General features: G+C 33.0%; 1 protein-coding gene across 1 annotated transcript in view; it reads left to right on the top strand.

Moving 5' to 3' along the window:
- Window positions 1-1,189: 1,189 nt before the first annotated feature.
- Window positions 1,190-26,301, top strand: part of LOC148278189 (uncharacterized) — a 74,680-nt gene continuing 49,568 nt past the window's right edge. The window contains exons 1-2 of the mRNA XM_088231784.1: window positions 1,190-1,889; window positions 19,345-19,349. Of these exons, the coding sequence (XP_088087910.1) occupies window positions 1,190-1,889; window positions 19,345-19,349 (705 nt within the window). The remainder of the gene's footprint in view (window positions 1,890-19,344; window positions 19,350-26,301) is intronic.

Genomic DNA, 26,301 nt, shown 5'->3' with positions numbered 1-26,301 from the left:
ATTATTGTTAAAAACAAATAATAAAAATTAGTTAACAGTAAGTATATATAAGATAATAACATAATATCTGGTACACAAAAATATTTGATACATCAATTTCAGAAAAAGATAATAATAAATAACTTATCAATGAAAAGTCTTTTTCCAAGATAATAGCAGGCAAACCAACGATCGGGCAGGATAACGTCTGTCGGGTTGTATAAATGAACAATGTCCGTTAATAAATAAATAAATAAAATATATATCAAATTTAAAACATCAAATCAACACAGATTAAAATACCCATGGAGTTGGAGCATAGTTCAAAAAAATAAAACCTAATTTTGAACGACTGGAAGAACAGGCTGGAGTCATTTGGGCCTGCCTATCGATTTTATTGAAACATCAATCGATTACGATAATTTCTGTTCGCCATATTGTTTGCGCATCAAAAATGGAATAAAGCAGGGGATTGACGCAATCATATTTATGGCGGAGCATTTCGGAGCAATTCTCGAATTATACGGACTTCCACGGACCATTAATTACACCCGCCTCGATAGATCGCCAACTGGACTAAAATCAGATTATAAATAACTCGAAGCTCGAGGTTTACACCTCCCATAAAAATACTCCCCCATTTCAAAGTCGCATTGGGTTCTCTATCGCGCTGCTCCTCTCTCCGAGGGCAAGTGACGCTTCGTCCGGCGCACCGTTTCGCTCGCACTTGTGGCGTGGCGTTTTCAACGCGGGTTCGACGAGTAGAGCTTGGATTCGTCGGCAGTACAGAAGTGATCTTGTTAGCGGACGCTAGCAAATTGAAGGGGAAAATTAATTGTCCAAATTGCGTTGAATAATTTGTTTAAACTTTGATTAAATCGCGGGTGACAACGCAAAAAACATTAATTTAATATCGGGTAGTCATTATCATAAACATAACAATAGTTGAATTCAGTTTTGATTCGGAATTCGCAGAACCAAAAGTTTTCGCCGTTCATTTGTTTTGACAGTTGTTGTTGCTTTTCCGTGTTCGTTTGTTTTTCATGTAAACTTTTTCTTTCCAAGTGTTGAACCGCCAAATTCGTTGTTTTAAAGTGAAAATTTATTACATTATGTGTGTTTGATACTTTTTTTGGTAAAATGACTTAATTTGAGGAGGTGCCGCGATTGAACGAATTTAGTTTTAAGACACGCAAAGTTGGATAACAAAATGTCGTCTTTACACTCCGAAGACGAACAGGAAGAGATAAATGTGGATACGGACAGCCGATTGTCAGCAGCCTGCGAGCAGTCAGACCACGACTCCGACAAAAGATCAGACTCGTACAGTCCGAGAAACAGTTTGAACATCCATTCGATGTCGCCTTCCGATATCCACAGAAGCCACATATCCCAGACGCACCCGGCGCAGATATCTCTCCCGTTCAGCATATCCAGGCTCCTCGGGAAGTCGTTCGACGACGACAAGAACCTGGTCAACGTCGCCAGAAGAGGGGTGGACGAAATAATGGACAGAATACACAGAAGAGACTCCAACGAGGACACGACAGACGAAGAAGGACGCCTGCGGAGCGACAATGACTCGGAACAGGAACGGGACGAGTTCAGAAGACCGGGAAACGAAACGAACGATGAATCAGAGTCCAAAGATGAATTCAGAAGAGCCGAATCCGAGATGGAGTCCGCTAGAGAAGAGTATAGAAGGTTGAGTGAAAGTGGCATGGCGAACTGTTTTATGGGACCCATGGGAGTTGGATATGGTGTTCCGGGGTTCTATGGGTCTGGTGGTGGAGTGTTGAGAGTACCAGCTCAAAGGGCCCTCGCTTCCCTTCCGTGGGGGCTTCCTCTGGACCCGAGGCAAGCTGCGGCGGCAGCTTTTGCCCACCAAGTTGTGAAGGATAGACTTAACGGTAAGATATTTTTTCTTGAGTAAATGACTCGCAAAAATGTTGTCTCTACGAATTATTTCAGCGCCTTCGATTTTGGAGAGTTTTTCATTATTTATCTTGGAATCATTAGGAGCAATAAATCGTAAACATGAACAGTGTTTTTGTGGCTATGTGGTCTAAACGAAAAAATCGCCACTGTAAACAAAAGATAACTTGATTTTTAAATTTGTAATTTTGTATGGGTAGGTATATTTAAATTTTTTAAATGCAAAACAGGAATATTTGCAACATATTTATAAATTAAAATTAAATAAAATATATTTAAAAATACTTTATTTTTTACCACTTTTTTTTTATTCTATTGACCGGTTTCAAAGCTAAAGAAGCTTCTTTATCAAGATATACTTAACTATTGAATTATATTATACTTTATTTTTAAGAGTGATTTCTAAAAATTACATCGATAAATATGGAGTTAAGCTGGGAAGTGTGAAGTGAGATGGATACGATCTTTAAAACTATTATAGTCAGGAGTGGATTAAAGGAAATACTATTTATATGTTTCTTTCCCTTACTATTTATTTATTTATAAATAAAATCATAGTCTTTTTTATAAATACAAAATAACAATGTAGAAAAGTAAGACCAATTACAGATTTCACATTAATTTATTATAAATGCAGGAGGAGAGGGGATTTTTAAATATTTTTTTAAAGTACATAAAAGGGAGAAGACATTGTATAGCTCCAATTCTACTTTCCTCCCCTCTCTCTCTGCTTCCATGAACATTCATATTTCTTAGTAAAAATTCACAACCAACAATAATTAATTAGATGCAGGTAGTGGATATACTTATGAATTAGTAAAAATGAAGAGTTCAAATTAAAATCAAAAGTTGAAATTAAAAGTTAAAATTAAAAGATAAAATTAAAAGTTAAGCAGGAGATAAATTTAAAATATCTTTAACAGATCTGATCAACATATGTATTTACAGTGTAATATGTCGATGTCACTAAAACTGTCATTATACGAGTAGGTAATCTGTATTCTTCGAAGAGTGCTATTTTTCATATGATTAGTCATTAGTTAGGAATGTCGAAGAGTGCAATTATAAATCGCTTTTTTTAATTTCTAAGATTTACACAATGATAATAATCCTTATTTCAAACACTTTATCGGATAAATAAAATAATTGAGCAATTTTAAAAAGACGCAAGTCCATAGATTCAAAGTTTGAGAAAATTAATATAAACTGTCCCTTAATTTTTTTAAAGAAACTTGTCGTATTTTTAATTAATAATTTGGTATAAATAAGTAATACTGATATAAAAGTTTATTAAAAATATTATTTTGTTGATAAGTTTTTTATTACTATTTTTTTTAATCCACGGCATCTAAATATTTTTTAAATAAAACAAATATTTGAAATCATGTTTGATTATTTTTTCAGTAAAAAAAGTATTACAATTCGGTGGTTACAATATTAAGTTCACTTCCTACGGTTAGAATGATTTATAGTTCTCATTTATTTTCTACCATCTCGTAATATGTGCGGATAATAAATGTGAATATCAAAACATAGGCAGAATAGTGTGTGTTACACAGTGTGTAAAGTAGCCACTTAAACCAGCCAACGAGAGATCATAAGCCCTGTAAATGCGTAGACTTCCATATTCCGTTCTCAAAAATGTTTTCCCTCTCTGTTGCAATAAATTTAGACACTTTAATTTAAATCAAATTGTTAATTAATTAGGAGTACCTGCCCGGATACAGCGGCTTACAAATCAATGAATTGATGATTTTTATCCGATTTATTTGAAATCAAGTCATGTATTTTAAAAACAATTAAAAGGAAACGCGCTCATATTTTTTGATGCAAACGTATTCCCTTATTTTCTCCCCGGATTATGGCGCTAGAGCAGTAATTTTTTTACACACTCTAGATATTTACTTTTGGCGTCTTTCTGTTATTTTTCTATTATGATAAATAGTTTCTTATGGAAGTTAGGACCATCCGAAACCCATAAAAGCGTCCAGTTTTATCTGGCGTCTTCCGAAGCACGGTACCTATACGAATATGATAAATAATTTTAAACCACGGAAAATGTACCGACGTGGAAAATTTCATCCTGACACCATTTCCAAAAAAAAATTTCTTTATTTACTACATTGACATTTTTATGTGTACCTAGAGAAAAAAAACAAAACATGACTCAATTTATTATACAATTGAATTATAAACAAAAACAAACAATCCATCACGCCGTTTTCCGTAAGGGTAGGCAGAGAGGATAGAACGCCAGATCACTCTATCTTTGCATACATATCTCTCTTCCTCTACATTCATACATATTCTCATGCACGCACATTGACCGAGTTTATTCCTAGTTTTAACATGTCCATCTTCAAGTATAAGTTGGATTTGGTCATGCCATGTCTTTTTCGGTTTTCGTCTATTTCTCCATCTATCAACATTCGCACTGTAAATATTTTTAGCCGTTCTTTCGCTGTCCATTCGCTCTACATGTCCAAACCAACGAAGAGCTTCTTTTTTGATTTTGTCGATAATGCTTATCTCAGCCTTGCATAATGTACGGATCTAAACGTTTGTGCATCTATCGTACATAGTTTCACCACACATTCGCCTGAGAGATCTCATTTCGACGGCGTTCAGACTACTTTCATCCCTGTTTTTCCAAGTCCATCATTCGCTCCCATACATCAGGGTCGGGACCAGGACTCCGTTGTGAACTGCTAATTTTGCCTCTTGCGACAAACATTTATTTCCTAAGGTTAATGTAAGTGCACCGTTCACTCAGTTCTCAGCACTCACCCTCCTTTCAATATATTTCTCAGTCATTCCATCCCTAGTAAAGATAGTTCCCAGATACACAAATTAATATACTTGTTTTAGTATAACCCCATTCACAGTGATTTCACATTTAGTCATACTTTCATGTTTTTAAAAAAAAACAACACATTCGATTTATCGACATTCATCAGCAAATCGTTTCCCTCGCATATTTTGTTACCAAGAATTGCAGTTCCTCTTTGTTGTTAGCAAGAAGCACGGCATCATCAGATTGAATTATGATTTTAATTATTTATAAATGTGTTAAACATTTTTTGTAGCTGTTCAATGAGTAACCAGAAGAAATAAAAACCATTGAAATATTTAAAATTAATTTGAAAAAACATCTTCAGTAATTTTGATAAAAAATTGTAATGAAATTAAAAGTTTGCATTAGTTCTTAAGATGTTATAAACTAACTTAATGAAGCAACAATAAATAAAAAAATAAAATCAGATGTTACGTATCGACTTGAAGATATAGGACAGTGGTACATTTTTTTGTGTAGTGTATTCTGTGGTCTATCATCCGTCTAAAATCTGTACCTCAGAGGCAGACGGATGCAAATCCAGAATTTGATGAAATGGCATTTCGATTTTCGTATCCAGTTAATGATCGTGTCCATTGATTTTGAAGAAATGTAAGTCTTATAATTAAATATATTATTTTCAATGCTTAAAATATATATTTAAGCACCAAAATTTATTTATAAGTAATTCAAATAGATCAAGTCAAAGAAGGAATCGTGCGCTAGAAATACCATATTGTAAAACGAGGCTCACACAGAGACACGCATATTTTATTGGCCAAAAAAATTTTTAATTCTTTTTTTACTGACAATATTTCATTGATTCCAAACTTTCAAAATTTTCCTTCTTTTAAAAGACACGCACGTTCAATATTTTGGAAGAGCGTATTAAGCTTTAAAGGACAAAAAATATTTTCAAGAAAGTAGTTGAGGACTGGATTTTCCTTAGTGGAAGGGATTTGAGTGGGAAACTCCTTGATGATTTTCCGTATGTTTGAGTTTACCGTTTACCATGTTGATGTGCCATATAAAAGTTTTTTAAAATGATTTTTTAAGTTTCTGATCCTATATTTGTCGTGATATACTCATGTGTCTGTGTCAACTAATTGCTCGTCCCATCTCAACACAAGTCTTTTAGATCCATGGAGCTGGGACGTATGTCTCAAATATGATGTACAATAAACTTATGTATGTAAATAAATAAATAAATACTGGCAGCCACATAGAGAGGTTTGATGTTAAAAGAAAGGGGAAAGGATTAGCAGAGGTAGAATATGAAGCAGACACATCGGGATATCGGGATACGTCTCGGGATACAATAATGAAAACTCTTACGATAAAACACATTGAAATAAAATTCAAAATGCAACGTAAAAACTATATTCATTTGGCCCACAATCTTCATTTTGTAAACATCTAAAAATACTCAATGGAAAAATACATATCTAAAGATTGAGTAACTGTAACTTTACACAACCATTCATTCTCTTCTGCCTGCCAGTTGGTAATTTTAACATTTCGAAAACAGGTCTCCGACGGGGTATAAAAGTTGACCACGATGTCATAAAACGTTCAGTTTCCCTTGCGGTGGGCCAAGTCTACTACTCCTGCGTGGCTACCGCTTTAGGACAGGACCGGTGAGATTTGTCGTCATCAGACAATACAACCTCTTCCTGGACCGCTTAGGCGAGTCGTATAAAATTGTAGGGGAAAACGGGACAATACGGGCCGCCATAAAAGAGGTTGAACAAAAATACCTACCGGTTTTGAAGCGAATATATGATTTTAAGAAAGCCAATACTTACGGATAAAAAATATTAATATAAAAAGGATTAAACAATCTAGACAGCTTACGATTTTAATTCAGTAAATTAAATACGCCTCTATAATATGCGTCTACTCAATATAACCTCCTGCCAATCCACCTTGAATCGATTTCTTACCAGTCTACGAATGGAAATCAAATTACACTAAAAAATCATTTCCTTAAACTATTTCTTGATAACTCTTGACCTATGTAGGTTAATGTTAAATAATATATTATAATATGTTTTTAAAAAGGTTCCCGAGATTTGTCCATTTTTGTTTTAATTATGTTTGACTAAATATATTTTTATCTGATAATCTTTAATTGTACCTATCCCAGAATGAGTTTGCTAACTCATGGGAAAACAATTATGTTTTGAACATTTTTGTACTTTTAAATGAAAAAAAATAATTCAAAAGATAATATTACAGATTGAAAAAACATAAAATTAATAAATGGGAAATAAAAAGAAGAAGTGTAAATAACAGTTTTTTAATTATTTTAAATTTTTTATTTAAAAGCATAATTATACATTTTTTCAATTTAAAAAAAATTTCACTTGTTATATTTTTACTAAAACTAAAGTAAATTGTAAATTGACAGGTAATGTCAAATAGACAATATTTAATATAAATCTTAGAGATAAGGAACTGGATTTTATTAATACTACTGTATTTTTAGGCACAATAAGATTCAAAGCTTTAATGGGGTCCACATATAACTGGTATATCGAACATACCTAATTCTGCTGCATGCGCCATTAAAAAAAAGGCGTCTTGCTCATGTAGAAACAGCTAGGATAAATTTATTTCAGCTACTTTTACAGCATTATGTCTGACGGTATACTGCGGTGTGGAAATGCTGCAGATATTGACTCTATTTTTGTTCTGCAGAAGAAGGCTGAGCAATATACAACATGAACCCTAGAAAGTCACTTAGAGATAAGGTCAAAGGTATATTGTCGGTTACGTGTCAACATATTTACGAAAATCTAATGTACGTTCACAAACACATTGATGACTTTAAGCGGAACAGAGATTTAGGTACATAGGCTAAACACAAGAAATAAATATAAACTATCCGTGCCTATTACTAGACCGCAAAACAATAATAATTATTTTTCCTCAAACTGCGTACGATCTACAACAAGGGACCTACCTCTTGAAATTCAGGCTTTACCGACAGATGATTTTATCAAGCACAGACTGTTTAGAAAGAGCTACTCAAGAGTCGATAAATATTTGCAGGACAAGTCCGCTTTTATTTTCAATAAAAAGGAAACGCTTGCGTTCTTATTATATACCCCAATATTAAAATTTTGGAGACCATTTTCGACAAGTTGTAAATAACTCACTATTATAAAATGGAATCAAGTTGGGATAGAGTGGGGTTAGAACCTCAGACCTCTAATCCGTGAGTCCGCAACACTCGCCACGGGACCACAGCCCGATTCTAACTGGGCTTGGAGCTTGGAAATCTATTTGTGTTTATCGAAAGAATTCGTTGGTTTTAATTGTGTTCATTATTTGAATTTGTTAGTTTGTTGAGTTTGATTTATTAACTGATAAATTGTTTTTGAATCCAATTCAATAAATCCTATGTAAATAATATACAAAACTAAACTAAACACAAACATGTTTACTCTTGAATACACTATTAAATTCTCATGAAACTGTTCCAGCTGATTGTTTTTTTAAAAATATGTTAGTATAATGATATAAGATAATGATAGATATAAATTAATATTACTAGTAAATACGAAAATCCCACCAAGCCGCTTTTTGTAGCTTGTAGATTTACGGATATATCGGAATCCGCAATATAAAATACATAATATAGATAAAATAGAACACATTCAAAACAAGTTCGTCAAATATCTTCGCTTCAAATACGGCAACAAAAATACGTGTCACCTACTTCCAACTTTTAAGATACGGCGAGCACTTGCAAACCTTTTATTTATACATAAAATACTTCATGGCCAGATTGACTGCCCAGACCTACTCTCCTCGATTCATTTCAATATCCCACCTAGGCGGACCAGACACACAAGACATTTTCATATATCGAAATACAATACGAATGCAGCAACCAATTATCCATTAATCGTGCCCTGACCTTATACAATCAAATATATACTTTCGACACCGACATTTTACTTGACTTTGAAAAAAAAAATTAAACTGTAATTATCCTCACATATATCTTTTTATGATACTCTCACTTGCATACACACACATATACACCCTCCCACCCACCCTCTCTCACTTAGACTCACACACACACACCCTGTTATGACATACCTAGTAAAAAAATTAGGCTCTAATTGGAATACAACTAAAATGACATTTCATACCTAAGGATTATTCTCTCTAACTGTTGTTTTGATATATTTGTTGTGTTGTATTCTGTTGCTGTCATAAAATATATAAAATAAAAATAATAAAATTAATCCTATTTAAAAAAATTTACAAGGCAAAAATCAGTAAAAAGATTTAAAAAAAAAAAAAAGAATCATTTGCATTCTTATGATTTACCCAAATATTAAATTTTGAGGGCCATTTTCAACGAGTTGTAAATAACACACTATTAGAAAATGGGAATCAAGTAGGGGTAGAGTGGGATTCGAACCACAGACCTTTGGTCCGTGAGTCCGAGACACTAGCCACAGGACCACAGCCCGATTTATTATCTTTGATTCCCAAAAGAAGACGAATAAGTATGATAGAATCCAGTCTTTCAATTAAATTGGGATATTATGTATGGAAGAGAACAATCTCTTGAGGTTTGTTACTTAAATTAAATATTTTTACCAAATCATATATATTTTTATATAAATATCCAATATTAATTATACCTAGTATACACATTATCGATTCTCGGTACTTATCAATCGTTACGGGAGTGTATGTTGCTTTGTTTCCTATCATGTACACGATGGCTTTCATTACCCCACTCTCCTCTACGGTGCAGGTAGGCGGTATGACCCACCGGCGTCCTACCCACAGATCATTAAATAATAGATTGCTAACATCTCCACTAGGGTTGGGAAAATTTATTACGATTTCCGATTGGATCCACAATTGAAACGAATTGAATCAAACCTTATTTGTAAACATGGGTAGGAACAAGTTGCTTGATTTAGTAAAAGTAGCAGGATAACACGTTGTTCTGTAAATCGAAGATTTTAAAATTATGTTTTCATCAAAGCAAGCAGGCAAAAGGACTGATAATGAGGGATAGACCACAATGGCGATTTGCGGGTGAGGATAGTGAATAGTGAGGCGGAGCGGCACTTAGAAATAATAATAATAATAATAATAATCATGATTTATAAACAAAAATAACAATTACTTCATCTACTACATACAGACTTAGGTAATAGATTTTTCTGGATCATGTCTAGTCTGCCTAACTAGGTACAACCTGTTTTAAGGCAGACATTTTTATGCAAAATAAACAACAACATTACTACCTACTAGTTAATTATTTATACAGTTATACAATATTAATTTATACCATTTATTATTTAAGAATGTTATTGAGTAACTTTTCCGATTTTTCTTGACGCAGTAACCAATTTTTTACAAATTTATTTAATTGAATCCGGGTCATAGTTTTGCAATGTTCAGGTAACATATTTAATATTTTGGGTCCCAGAAACCTGAAATTTCTTAGCCTGAATTCAGAGTTTGCGGTAGACCCTATGACCCATCTTCTAGTTTGACTTCTGGTAGTGTGGGAGTGTTCCTTTTGGGATTTGGTAGAATAATATGCTTTCACAAACATTATTATTCTAAAAATATATAATTGCCTTATACCTAAGATCTCAAATTCCTCAAATAACTTGACGCTGGGGTACTTGAAAGGCTTTTTAAAAATTGTTTCAATTATTGATTTTTGTGCAGATTCAAAAGGTTTTAATATTGATTTATTAGTGCCTCCCCATTCTATTATGCCATAAGTTAAAATTGAGTTACATAAAATAAAATATAGGTGTTTAAGTTTAATTAGGGATAAGATGTTTAAATATAATAAAAGGTAAAGAAAAACGAGTGTATTTTATTTACTTATTTTACACTTAATATACATATTCATTTTACAAACATATAAGGGCGGTTTTATTGCCTTAAAGCAATTTTTTCCTAACTACCCAGACTGTTCAGCTTGACAAAATAAGAACTAAAAAGAAGAAATAAAGTATCGCAATTAGCTATTTTATACCTCTACAAAATACTGAATTCAATTAATTTATTTTAAATAACACATACATTACAAATTAAAATTCAAGTCGTACACGTTAAAAAAAGAAAAAAATACATGAAAGAGGCTCTTGTAAAAGTAGTAGGAGAATCCTGCTCCAGAAAACTCCTTCGGATACATGGTACAGATCAACACCCAGAGCGATGTAGCCTTTCCAACAGGCATAACCAAATTAAAACATTTGAAATCTAGTCATATGTAATATTATATTAAACAAGAATTTAATTTAGAAAACAAAAATTTCAATGTTTCTACATATGTATTTACCTTTATATGGTTCAGTTTACAATTATTGTAATAACTTAACAAAAACAATACTTTTTTCGAATTTATGGGATCCCTAGTTGCCATCCCTGAGGGACATCGCTCACTGTTTTATTGGAAATGGATAATTGCGTTCAAGGAAGGATACAGATTTTACCAAAACGATTAAGTTGTTTGGGGTCATTATCCCCGGGTTTGATTTCACCGCTTCCTGTAGTAAGTGTTGCAAGTTGAAATAATTGAAATTGGAGATCTCGGGCTAAAATTGTAAAGCAACAAGCAACACTTCGCAGACGTTTATAGTTAACCCATTGCTTTACATATTTGTTGTTGTCTAATTTAAATTGGCAACCTGCGTTGATTCAAAGATTTTTCCGGCTTAAATTTGTTGGCAATTAAGATTTATTTCAACTACAAAAAACCTCAAAATGCTTTTAAACAAGGTTGTTTCATGAGGAAATTTGATTTAAAAAATCGATAAGTAGTTAAAAATAGGTAGGTATTGACATAATCCCTGGATTATGCCACTAAAGAAATTATTTTGTTTACGCATTTAAGATATTTACCATTGGCATGTCCTTATGGGTTTAGTTTTTTTGATAAAAAAGGGTTTATTATGGGAACTAGATCCACCCGAATTTTTTTGATAAAAAATGGTTTATTATGGGAACTAGATCCACCCGAAAACCCCTCAAAGTCCCCCGATGTACGGTATATAAATATAATAACTGTAGGGTTTTAATTGCTGAGAGTTGAAGCTCCTACCCCAGTTAGAGATTAACAGAAGATACGGGGTTGCTGTTTAATGCGTATTTACTACATGGCGAATAAGCAATCGAAATGAGCGCGAGTGTTATGGCGATGAAGAGTTGAAGTATCTACACTGAGACTGCATGCTGGAACTGACTTACTGACTGACTGACTGACTGAACTGAATGTTCTGGCAGATGCTGACTGGCTGAACTGGGCGAGCCACACCCTGTTTTCTTTTTATAGACCGCGTTATTTTGTTGTTCGTTTCTCCATGGTAGGGGCTATGTTAATGTACTGCAGGACGTTGATCTCGTGTTTCGCAAAATGTAATGTATTGAATTCAATAGAAGACGCTGACTTGCTTCATCGGTCTTCGCACTATAATTTCAGCTGAAATAATTTAGCACGTGTGTGTCATCGATCATAGACTACAAACCTCACATAACTATTTTATAAAAACGCAAAAGATTCCGACACAGAAAATTTCATTCTGATACTCTTTATAAAAAAAAAAAACAACAAACAAATTTGGGTTGATATTTAAAGCATTAACATTGTGGTCAAACTACTACTACCATCACGTAGGCAGAGAGAATGGACCGCTACACACGTCTATCCTGGCATACATTTCTAGCTTCTTCCACATTGACACATCTTGTCATACAAGCCCTTCGGGTCTGTCTACTTTTGACATTAATTTTGGTTTATCTGATCATGCCACATCTTCCTTGGCCATCCTCGTCTCACGTTACCGTTTATCTTCGTTATATATACTTGTTTTCCCATTCTTTCGTCGTTCATTCGTTCTACCCGATCAAAACACCTCAGAAGCCCTTTCTCAATCATATCAATTATACCTGAGTCAGATTTACACTCTCGCCTGATTTCATCATTCGTAACCCTGTCATACATTGATTTCCCAAACATTCGTCAAAAAGATCGCATTTCAACCGCGTTCATTCGGTTTTCATCCTTACTCTGCCAGTTCCATGTTTCACTTACAAACATAAGTGTTGAAAAAAATTTAAGTTAATCTATGTACAATAAAGGGTTTGGGTAAGAATTTTAATTTTGAAGTGATTACTGCCTTGTTGAAAAGTTAATGAGAAAAAACGGCGTTTTACGTCTGTTCATGTAAAATGCAAAGGAATTATTTTTACATCTAATTATCCGTATTTAAGTATGGATATTAGCGAGTTTTATTATTATTACTTCGTTTCCACAGTATTAAAGAAGATACTAATTCTCTAATTAAATAAAAAAATTAACAGGGTTTTTTGAGTAAGTACATTTTATCAATGTTGGGTGTTAAATTATATCATCAGTTCCTTTCCGCACCTAATGGTGCATAGAGCACTACATTGGTACACCAATCGCAGCGCATCTTGATCATTTTTGTTTCCTACACGAAAGTACGATGATTAGTCTCACGCTTCAGGTACCAGTCCAGGGACTATGAAATATTATAGTGTAAAAACACACTTTCCAATCAATATTTCATATCAAACGTGTCGGGAATCAAACCCGAGACCTCTTGCGTGGTAGGGAAATGCGCTGACCGAATTTATAAATTACATACTAGTCTAAATTCATTACAAATTTTTTTTGAGAAGGGAATAAGAACATTGAAGTGGCTACTTTAACATTCACCATTCTCTCCCTATGTTTGAGCATCCACATTTTCTCAACTCTTCCATCTGCTGATTTTTGTCAAGTAAACGAGTTAAACCTTTATTGAGATGGGTGGGATTCATCTGGTTGAATTATTTCAATTGAAAAAAAAACTGATTCTGCATTGTTACCATATTAAATTATTATTTATGTTCCTATTTTTTTATACTTATTCTTTCTTTAAACTGGGTCTGTTAGTCCCCACTTCGCAACCTGTGTTATTTTTCAATCATCGGGCTTTACGTGTTAAAGACATTTTGTAATTTTAGGATTATACGATATTTCGAATTTTTTCATATTTTTTTTTTTGAAAATTAATTAATAACCCTTACGGATTATTACTTTCATTTTACAAAAATAACAGATTTAAAAACTTTAGTTAATAATATTTTTTACATCTATTGAAAAGTATGTATGAGTCTTTTGTACGGTTTTGTCTGAGAGTTTATTGTACAATTTCAGTTCCTAATTTATTAGTCTCGATTGTCCTTGTCTCGTTTTGGAATGTTGTATGTGATATTGTTCTGATATTCTTGTATTATTTATTATTATTTATTTATAAATTTATTGCAAAAAATAATATACATACTTAATAACAGGGAATCTATATAAAACCAATTAATGTAAAATGAAAACGGAGTGTTCTCTGTTTATGATAGTCTCCATCTATCTTTAGAGCATAAGTAGTCCTTTACTAATAAAACAATAACATAAAAAAGAAAAACTAAAACTACTTAATTATAAATACCTAGCTAATCAAATGTAAGAAATTAAAAATCATTATTATACAAATATAAAGGATATATATATATGTGCCAATAATACATGTTACTTAAACATAAATAATATATTATAAAACAAATATAAAGCAAAAAATACATAAAAATATAAATAATATGTGTACCAATTATATAAAGTACTACGTTATTTGATTTACATATATTTTTCAAAAAAATCTCTCGCAATTATGTCCATGATTATTACAACATTTTTCAAGTTTTAGATCTTTCTCAACAATAATATCAGTGGCTAACTTATGAATAAATTTTAAAGATTCTAGATGAAAAAGTTCATTAAAATTGGATAGTTTAGTTTTTTAAAGAGTTCTTTAGTTGGTGTTAGATAAGGGAGGTCATATACTAGCTTCAATATTTTATTTTGCTGTCGTAGTCTGTTTATATCACTTTGGTTTCCTGTTCCCCATAATTGTTGCATATTACATATTTTAGACCTAGGCTTCATACATAATATTTTTTTTCGTATTTGGAACAAAGTTTTTGATTTTTGGAAAATACATGAGAATGTTGCTATTTGCTAATTACATTATAGATGTGATTTGTCCATGTCAATTGCCTGTCTATTATTAGTACTAAATATTTAACATGTTCAATTTCAATTAATCGTTCTTCGTTTATGTAAGCATCTATTTTATGACATTTTTTTCTAGATTTAAAATTGATAATATTGTAGTTTTTTTCATTTACTGTAAGTATTTTTTTTGAATATACCCATATTTTGTAATTATAGGATATTTTATATTATCTAGTATTAAGATATTAAATTTGCGTACTTTAGTCTATGGTAATCTATACGCGAAATATATGAGATTTTTTCGTCTGGAAAATCCAATCACATACGACTACTCACTGATCGATGAAATATTATCATCTGTGTCTAGTATACAAGATTTAGATATTATACTTGACACTAAACTTTATTTTACAATTCACATTGAACATGTTATCAATAAATCCTTAAAACTCATTGGATTTATTAACAGAAGCACGACTTCAAAAATATCAATACCCTTAAAACTCTCTTCTGTTCCCTAGTTCGCCCGCACCTAGAGTATTCCTCTGTTATCTGGTCTCCATATTATGATATTCACATAAAAAATATTGAATCAGTTCAACATCGATTAAGGAAAACGATTGGCTGGGGGTTGGGCTTATCCAGAGACCAATATACGTAAAATATGATGTGTTGTGTATATTTAGACTTACCGTCTTTTCTATGTCTACCGGTTTCGAGACGCACCCGTCTCTTCGTCAGGACAACAATTAAACCAACATGCAAACCAACATGCAAAACCTACTATACACCTTCACCATAGTTGTTGCCCATACATATAAAACCAATACGACATGCATTTTAGTAAGCACATGCACTGATTAGGAAAACATACACTGATTAAATTATGAAAATATTCTATGTTTAGATTTATTTCAACAGAGAGGGAAAAAGTTTTCGAGAAGAAATTTGGAAGTCTAGGCATTTACAGGGCTTATGACCTGTCATTGGCTGGTTTAAGTGGCCACTTTACACACTGTGTAACATTCACCATTCTAGCCCTGTAAATGCCTAGACTTCCAAATTTCTTCTCGAAAACTTTTTCCCTCTCTGTTGAAATAAATCTAAATATGAACAACTCCCTAGGGAGGAAATCCAGCCAGTCTGCAAGCATTTGGACATAATCAAACATTGTTGATATTCTATGTTGTTTGAGAAATAGTTGAAAAAAGGTAGAGGGGATGGAGGGAGGGGGTGAGCTTAATAGGTTTAGGGTGATGATTTCAGTGCACCATCGTATACAGGACTTATTGAAAGGTTGCTTGATTATTGATCAAATAAAAAATATTTTTTAAAGCTTTCCTACTGTGAAATATTTCCATATAATTGAATTTTAACCCTTTATTATTTGTATGCAAGATTTTAACTCCTGTATTTTTATAAAAGTCATGATTTAAATTGATTATGTGAATTGATACGTCTCGAAGCCGGTAGACATAGAAAAGTTGGTAAGTGGTTATGTACAAATATTTAATAACTAACTAAGTAAAATGTTTGGCCACAAAGTTAACGCTTTAAATATTTATAATATTGAACACTTTAGTCTATAGTAATCTATGTATACATATATGCGTAATATTAATTTATACATAAATATATCATTGTTGCGCCGGTTGTATCTGTCAAATGATTTTTTTTTTAAAAGTGTTTTTAAATTCTCATTAAGTTAGATATCACTCTCTAGGCAATGAGTACCAGGACGTTGGTGACTCATTTCACATGAAATTTAGTACATATAGAGCGGCTCTTCTTCTTTATTTCATTTGTAATAGTTCTAGGTAACTATTTGTTACTATTGTTAAGAATTGTTTTAAACTTCTTTATTGGTGTTTTTTTTTCTTTTTTCGTTTCTTTTCTTGAATTAATTTATAAGTACAAAATATTTCTCTTCATCATTTTTTTTACATCATTATATATTTTTATACATAAATATATACTATTTCCCCAAGTATTAGTTTTAAATAATAATACATTTTTTTTTTTTTTTTTAATGTTATTCAAAATTATTTTCTTATATGTTTTTTTTTGAACTGGTTCAAAGTATTTCTAATACCAAATTATCTTTTTTTAATCGATAATTCTATAACTGATAATATTTTATTCTTTTATATAGTTTATCTTTTTACAACTTTCTTAATTTGTTAATTGATAATATTGTTTTAAATGCTCTGTATTACTTATGCTTACATGTATGTATATTTAATTGTATTTGTAACTAATGTGTAAAAGGCACTAAGTGTCGTTTATTTAAATAAAATAAAATAAAGTTTACAAAATTATGTTTCAACAAAATAAAAATGTATTAAAACATATAATCATTACTACAAAAATTTCCAAATAAACTAACCAGCCGCGTGATACCCGACGGAGAATAGCCCATTTCACACAAAATTATAGTGAATGGACGTTTATTAGATTCGTTAGTACCTATTTAAATTTGATAATATTTATATTTTTGTTTTTTATAAAACTCTATAGTTAATCAAAAATATTTTGAATTTGTCCAAATTTTTGTAGACAAGGACTGGATTCAACTCCCTGGGAAGCTGTTAACATTAACATATTACAACAGAGATGAAGAACATTTAAGAGAAGGTAATATAGAAGTCTAGGCATCTACAGGACTTATGACCTGTCATTGGCTGGTTTAATTGGCCACTTTACACACTGTGTAACATTCACCATTCTGCCCATATTTGAACATTTATATTCCTTCAATTCTTTCATCTGTAGATGTTTCCAATTTCTTTTTTTCGTTAATTTTTTTTTTTTTTATGTTGAAGTTCAACAAGGATACATAAAATATATTCATTTTTTAAGTAAGCATTACTAGCATTCTTTATATATATTCTCAATTATAGAACTCCACCATCTTTCATAAATTATACAAAATAAGTGTGTAAAATTTAATTTAAGTAATAATAAAGTTTAAGTTTAGTGAAAGATAAGAATAAAGATTGAGTTAAAGAAATAAAATTGAGTTAAACAAAAGAAACTTTTTATTTTTTTAAGAAAAGAGAAAATAAGAACATATAGGAAATAATAAAATAAACTAAAATTAATTTACACACACAAAAATAAAGATTCTTCTCTAAAATGTTCTTCATCTCTGTTGTAATATGTCAATATCAACAGTTCTCCAGGGAGTTTAATCCAGTCCTTGTCTTCAAAAATTTGGACAAACTCAATATATTCTTGATAAATAATGGTGGTGATTTATTAAAAATACCAATTACTTTATTGATTTTCCCATAAACATGGTTACCTACTGTAAAACATTATTATCAAAAGTCAAATATAATGGTAAGCTGTGCATAATCGCTTATTTTAACGATTCGCCTCTGCAATCAAGTTTAAAAAGTCATATCAACCTTTTGCACGCAAAACGTACTGGATTTGTTTAAAATAAACACCGCCCAGTGGTAGATAAATGTACCGGTAATATTATTCTGGTAAAACTACCCTCGGAATAGGAAGCCAGATCTCACCCCACGGCGAGCATGTGGTTTGGTGTTTTTTATGGCATCGAACCGGGGGTGTTAATGTGATGAGAAGCAATGGGAGAACTTTTAAGCGGGTGTTACGGGAACAAGGTGTACATTATATAAATATATAAAGTGTAACTATACAATACATGCACCTTATATTGGCGTAGTCTTGTAAAAAATATATCATCATCATCATATCATATTTACTCCCTAGTTGGAGCATTTAGTTACCACCAGTGGCGTGTGTTCCATAAAGGCACATAAGCAGTGCCTACCCTACTAGAATTTCATTAAAATAATAGCAAAAAATAATTTCAAAAATATTAGTGACTATTTTTAAAATTTGAAAAACGCGCCAGAGATAAATCGGTTAAGTAATATATTGTACCGATCAGCGCGCCGCTATCGGCCTGGGTCGGGAGAAGCACGAACTATCTGCCCTTTTCTTCCATATGAACATAACGCGATGCGGGAACGAAATGTGTATGTGTGAGTTTTATTTCAGTTGTAATTACGCGTGTATGTGTAAGCTAGTAGGCAGTGCTTTTTGAACGTTGGTATGTATATTGTTTTAGAAAGAACAAACGAATACGTTACTGACATCTAGCGTTTTTTTCGATTATTATTTAATAAAAGACAGCCATGTCGAATATATAACCTCAACTTGGTTTCTGTTAAAAAATTATACAATTGAGAGTATTTTTGTTTCGCGTTTATTTAAAAAAAAAAATAATAAAAAAGGGAATTTTTTGGAACTTATTGATTTGCTAGCTAAATATGTCGGTATCTTGGAAAATCACTTGCAATTATGTATCTAGTAGTGCATTTACGAGAATATCAAATAGAGCCCAAAGTTATTTAATTTCGAGTGTAGCAACCGTAATAAATGAAAATATAAAAATATTTAAAAGAAGGATTTCGTAGCAATGTATTATATAAATTATATTAAAAATAGGAAATATGTAATACAAATTTAGCATTTATTTGGATATTTGATGTAGCTTCGGTAATTTCAATATTAACTACCTACAGCATAGTGATTAAAACTAATGTGACTAGTGAAGGAAACTGTTTGGTAAGATTGATTTATGTACTTATACTATATAAAACGAACTTTTTTTCTACTGCCTACCCTAGTTGAAAACTCTGTGCACGCGACTGGTTACCACCGGCTACTGGGAGTCTTACTTAATTCTGACCTTTGTCTTGACACCCAAATAAGTTCATGCTTCTACCAGCTGAGACAAATTAAATGCATGCGCAAAAAAATGCCGGTTGATGCCGCCCGTCGATTAATAAATGCGTTTGTAGTGTCTAGAGTCGACTAGTGTAACGGTATTCATGCAGGTATACCAATGAACAAAATGACTCGCCTACAGTCTGTATTGAATGCTGCAGCGAGGATTATTTTCGGAATCCTAAGTTCAGTCATATCATTCCACTACTTCGGGAATTGTACAATTATCGGTTAAAGTGTACAATCTACTTCCATTATCCATAAGGGCAATTAGTACGTTCTCGCAATATAAAATTGCTATTAAGAAATGGATAGTGGAGGTGGGTTGCACACGGATCGATGAGTGGATCAAGCCAAATAGGTAAAATGTGTGTACTGTTTATGAAATTTGTTCTATTGGTCTATATGAATTGGTTATAAAAAGAAGAAGTGTAAAATTTGGAAAATTGTTTTCAGGCGTTGCCTAGTCGGTGAATTGGTTAAGCCGGATAAATCTCACCCAATCCAGCCAGTCTGCAAACATTTGGACATACTCAAATCATTGTTGAATCAACTGACTGCTAAAAATGTATACAAATTGGAAAATTGTTTTCAGGCGTTGCCTAGTAAGTAATTTTTTTTTTCTTCTTAAAAATATAAATATTTGCGTTCTTATGATTTACTCAAATATTTAATTTTAAAGCCCATTTTCAACGAGTTGTAAATAACTCACTATGACAAAATGGAATCGAGTTGGGGTAGAGTGGGACTCGAACCACGGACCTTTGAGCCGCGAGTCCGAGACACTAACCACGAGACCACAACCCGATCAAAATTGGCTCTGCCGGATGAATCTCACCCACATGATAAAGATTTCAGCTCTTCTACTTCACAAAAGTCATCAGATGGAAGAGTTGAGGAAATGTGGATGTTTTAACATAGGCAGAATGGTGAATGTAACATGGTGTGTAAAGTGGCTACTTAAACCAGCCAACGACAGGTCATAGGCCCTGTAAATGCCTAGACTTCTATATTCCCTTCTCAAAAATGTTATCTATTTCACTTACAGAACTTTATTCGTCACCGACCTAGAGATGGCACAGTAAAAAAATCTCATTGATAACCGAATGCCGCCTATGTAACGCCTGCGGTACACTAATTCTCCTCTACGAATGCAAATTGTGGCACAAGACGTAAAACAGCAAAATTATGAGTTTTGAGAATAGGCTTCTCTAGGAGTTTTGAGAATAGGTACTTTAAATTTGTGAGGAATGAAGAAATCCAGATCTAAGCTTGAGTTAACATCACGACAAAAAAGGGTTGTCATTGGAGGCGATTGGTCTCAAGTCGGAATATAGAATTTTATCTGTACCAATAATGACGACACATTGATTATTCCATTTCGTATGTGGAATATATATGATATATATAGAGTCAATATTAGTTCTACTTCTAGTCTTGATAAAATAAACAGTCATGTTCTGAAAACGGTCGGCCAATGCAATGCCCTACGCACCACCGCGTAAGACTAATGGTATGATGATGTTGGTAATACGGGCAAAATAAAATCATAATATTTCTCAGTACGTCCCGCTTACCCGCAAGAATTGCACGCTATAAATATGTGAAAAATAAAAGCCTTTTTTATCCGAATGCGGCCAACATGAGAGGCAGCTCTTTTCCCTCCGGAGTACGGAAAGGTATTGCCAGTTAAAGAAATCGGGTTACCCTTACCTCGGGGAATACCTACCCCATACGGGGAAACTCTACCCACTCTGGCAAGATTGTACGCTGCGCCGCGCCGGGTCGTTTTACTCTCCGAGCTTTCAAATTAATATATTTACATTATGCTTAAGTAGTCCTTCCGAAAAGTATCCTTTTCATATAGAAAATATCATTTTTTTACTGAAAATATCGCTTCTTTACCGAACATTTTATTTTCATATTAAAATCCTTATTGGACGAGGCATTTGTTTATTTAATTCTACCCACTATTCTAAATCTATAAGAGTTAATTTCATAATAACACTCTGACAAAAAATAGCACGGTACTTTCCTGTCTCTGTGAAATTATTATTAATGAAGAATAAATTAAATAAATTCCCTAGTTCGCCCGCATCTAGAGTACTCCTCTGTTATCTGGTCTCCATATGTTTACATAAAAAATATTGAATCAGTTCAACATCGATTTCAAGAAACATAGGGTGGAGGTTGGGCTATGTTAGTAACTAGATTAAATATATCTTCTCTTCAAGACCGTCGAAATGAATCCGACTCATTCAACTCACTCTTTTAAATAACTCAACTAGTAACCTCAGACAAAACTAACTTTTTCACACCGATAACCATAGGACAAACTATGGTTTTCATTCCCCTATGCCCAGAAATATTAGGTCTGCTAACAAACATACCAGTCTTGATTTCTTTGATAACAAGTTGTCTTCTTTTATGCGATCACTGAATCACATTCAATTATAAACACCTCTCTCCCGCTTCCACTCCCACCAAGTCTACTAAATACCATTGTGTCTTTCTACTTTCTTTTATAATCATTTTATATGTATGCACATGTCCTTAAAAATGCCCATTGGGCGTATATATAAATAAATAATGGGTTCAGGGTAGAAAAAATACATTATAAGGCCTAAAAAAAAAAAAATTCCAAAGAGGAAGTTCAGTGCATCGGGAAATTGGATGTAAAAATGTTTAGGTAAAAACAATGAATTAGAATATTAAAATTGTAAAAATGTATATTAATGTCGGGAATCGGGTTGTCGTCCTGTAGTTAGTGTTGCGGACTCACGGACCAGAGGTCCGAGGTTCGAACCCTACAGTACCCCAACATGATTTCCATTTTCTAATAGTGAGTTATTTACTACTCGTTTTAAATGACCGCCAAAATTTAAATATTTAGGTTAATTATAAGAACGCTCATATTTTTTTTTAAAACTATAAAAAAATGTAAAATTTTTAAAAAAGCCACAGAGCGCACGGGCGGTTAGAAATTTAGCCTTAATTTACATTTTACAAATAAATTTCTAGTCGAATTAAACAAATTGAGGGACAAAAATCCTAGAGTTTTAGGAATGGTCTCAAACGCTTTCTTTAGACTTGAATTAATGTGTGTCAAAAGTTACCGATGGTTGGCGGTGAGCTCTTGTAGGGGGTGAGAGGGTTTAAATACATTTACCATTTTTTAGTTTTTTGCATAAATCTCGGAAAATATCACTACTACCGTAGCGTATTTAAAATTTGAAATTGAAGATGATAAAATTTCATACAAAAATGATACTTTTCATTTTTGTTCCAGGACGTTTGGTTGTTGAACTATGAGCTCCTAAATTTGGATGCTAAGGCAAATGGCATATTCCAGCGTTGAAAATCCTTCTCAACTAATTTTATTTGCATACGACAGGCATGTGTATGGAAATAATGTGTGTAGAAATTAAATTTGAAGTTTTACAGAGAAGGAGATGAATGGTGTGGTGTTGCGACTGCGAAGAGGGGGGGTTGGGGGGTCAGACGCGTCGTTGTTTTTTGTTCCTTTCTTTGGTCGTTCAAGGCCGATGACCCGACCTTCCCGCTCATCCCCTACCGTACTACGCCACTTAAACCAGCCGGTGACAGGCCATAAGCTCTGTAGATGCTTAGATCCTGTGGTCTTGTCCCTTTCCTCTTCTCTATGATTACAGAATGGAGCTTCTCGCTACTATCCGTGGCCCTGTTGGATATATAGATCTGGGGCTTCCAAAAATAATTTCAAGGCTTTTAAAAAGTTTTGTAATCATTTCGGCGAACTGATCATGTCCAATCTATTTAATTCCAGTCAGTGAAGAATTCACTTCCCTCTTTTCTCAATCCAATGAAAAACATGTTATGCACTTCTGGATTACTTTCTTTCAGCACAAAGATGCCAAGGCTACCAGAATTCAGAGAGCTCCTTCGGGCAGCTTTTCTCGTTTGACAACGAGTAAATTTTCCGTGTATGTGGGCATCGCCAAGGAGACTTATGTCCTCAGATGCGGTGTGCGGTATGTGATGGTCAAGCTGTAGATGCCTAGACTTCAATAGAAATATTTGTACCTTAAAGCTGAAATGCTGGAAGTCACATTTGGTAATTTGTTCAGGAGAGCGGTTTGAAGTTGTAAAACTGTTTCAAATTTATCTCTCCAAGTAAAAACACAATTTATTGCTGTTTTATTGGATTTGTAGACTTTCGATAAGAATATTTCAGAAAAAAACATTTAAAATATGGACTGTCAAATAACTATGGGACTTCGATGTTTTTTGTTCTAACTGCCCGGCCCGCGCCCTTATTCCTCCCCTGACTTTAGTATAAAAAGTATTGTAGAATATTGAATGAAAAACGATGTAAAGTTTATATTTGAAGCACTAACTTTGTGGTTATTCAACTTTGTTTTTAATTAGTGGTTAACTCTTGTGTGGCTGTGATGTCACACTAGTCGCCATAGGACACAAGACTTGATATATCTCTCTTATTTTTTAAAAATTATTAATTATCATTTTTTGCAATCTTCAAATGGACATTTTCACACCCGATTTGGAAAGTTAAATTTGTATAACTATGCTAAATGTAAATACAAAAAATATTTATCCTTGCTACGCGAAGAATGAATGTCCGCTTATTCAACAACATATCTATACAGATACCTTATACAAGACAGAGCACGAAGATAAAAGTTATGACGTGTTATGACACGGAAGACAGGGACGCTGTTTTGCGGTTTGTGTCGTCTTAAACAGATTTGTTCTTCAGTCGGTTGATGACAATGATGGGGAACACACGCGCGGAACATGAGCGGCGTATTTGTGATTTTTTATTTATTTTGCTATAACAGGGCTAAACTATATGTCTATACCTATAAATTATGGAAAAAGAATTATTAAGCAGTATTCTCCATGTTTTTTTTTTTAAATGTCGGAGCTTTAGAATATTCCGTCTTTTACTAGTGGTAACACGATGTTACATCACCGCGCGCAAAGGGATTATTTACCACAGTCTTTTAAGAGTTGAAAACAAAGTTAGTAAAAAAATATATAGGCAAAAACATTAAATTGCGCGCTAATAATTAAAACATTAATTATTTATGAAGATAACTAACTATAAATTTAATGACATGATACGAGTATTAATAGCAATAAAACAACAATTGAAAGTAAACATTATGTGAAAAAAAGCAAAATAAAATAATGAAATTAACGGCAATAAAAATGACATTATGGTTAAGTATGGTTGATTATGACAATAAGACCTAATCTTGCGCAAAATCCCTCCCTGCGTCAGAGGTAGTTTGTTATAAACATTGTGGAATTTATTCGCTATCCACTGCTTTAATACCAACAGAGTATTATTACTGGCCGACTGCCATACAGTAGTACTGGTGTTTTAGAACAAGCTATTCCAGTAGTGGTATACCGGAGGACTCCAATATTTTTGGCGTTAATAGAATCTGAATCAAAATTTAAAAAATGTGACTTCCAGACTTTCAGCTTTAAGATACAGATATGTTAATATTAACAGCTACCTTGGGGGCTGAATCCAGTTCTCATCAAGAAAAATTGGGACAAACTCAAAACTTTGTTGACATAATATTTGAGTAATTTCTGTTTATGCCTTAATATTATAATACCTAGGAAATAAAAAAAACAATAAACATTTATTTTATTAATATCACTAAAATCTTTTTTATTGGAGTCGGATTGTTTCTGTAATATTTTTATGAATGAAAATAATTTTAAAGTGAAAAATGCTGAAAGCTGTCAACCAACTCACATGGATGTTTCTAACATGTTTTTTCATAGATTTATTGGTTGTGGGCAAGGAAAAAAACCACTAAAAAAAATATGTTGATCTTTTGGGTTGGATGTCTTCAACAAATTAAAATTGACTATTGATTAAATACCATTCATCAAAAAGTCAAATTTCGCAAATCGGAATGGATGGTTTCTGCATAACGTGGTCCAAAGGTACCTATGAATTACCACCGTCTTAGAATTTGCAACCCCTAGTTAATTCTTTTACCATCTCCCTTCCTTATACGGCGCTATATTACAAGACAACTTTATAGATTATCATAAAATACGGGACCCCTACCAACGCCCTGCTCAACCCCCTCCATTGTTCCACCCCGCTATGAATAATAGATCGCCTAACTAGGGAAGACGAGAACTGATATTGGGGTATGGAAGCCAGGGTTGGTTCGAGGAAAACGCATATATTACCGTCTATCCTCTTTTGCTACGTTAACGTGGTATTGTGGCAGTGTGGCGTACTCTGAATCTGAGTTTCCAAGGTTTCAAGGTTTAATAGCTGCTTTTATTAATTTATTCTTACTCAAATTGTTTTTATTTTTGTAATAGTGTTAATTAAAAGCCTTAAGGCTTCTACGATATTATTTAGCAGAGTGGACTGTACTTTAATTTTAATGAAATAAGTGAAGATCCTCGATATACGGTATGCAGTGTCAATCGGTCACAACTCCAACGAATGAGATGGATTAGGAATGGATGCCACTTACCTGGTTCGTTCTTGATGGAATCGCGGAGGTCCGACTGGTCAATTGCGAGCGGCACCAACACTAGGACAGGCCCCCAATTTTGGAGCTGAACACTGGTGGTATGTGGAGACAAAGTCTATGATGCGTTACACACTCAACAAAATAAACGCGCGATTCACGACACGAGATCTTATTGTGGCGGATGATCAAAGTATACTAACTAA

This window comes from Micrasema longulum, unplaced genomic scaffold (assembly GCF_059751315.1).
Source record: "Micrasema longulum isolate JH-2025_06_02 unplaced genomic scaffold, ASM5975131v1 h1tg000917l, whole genome shotgun sequence".
Taxonomy (NCBI): domain Eukaryota; kingdom Metazoa; phylum Arthropoda; class Insecta; order Trichoptera; family Brachycentridae; genus Micrasema; species Micrasema longulum.
The sequence above is the reverse complement of the archived record's forward strand: the minus strand, read 5'-3'. Positions and strand labels throughout refer to the sequence as shown.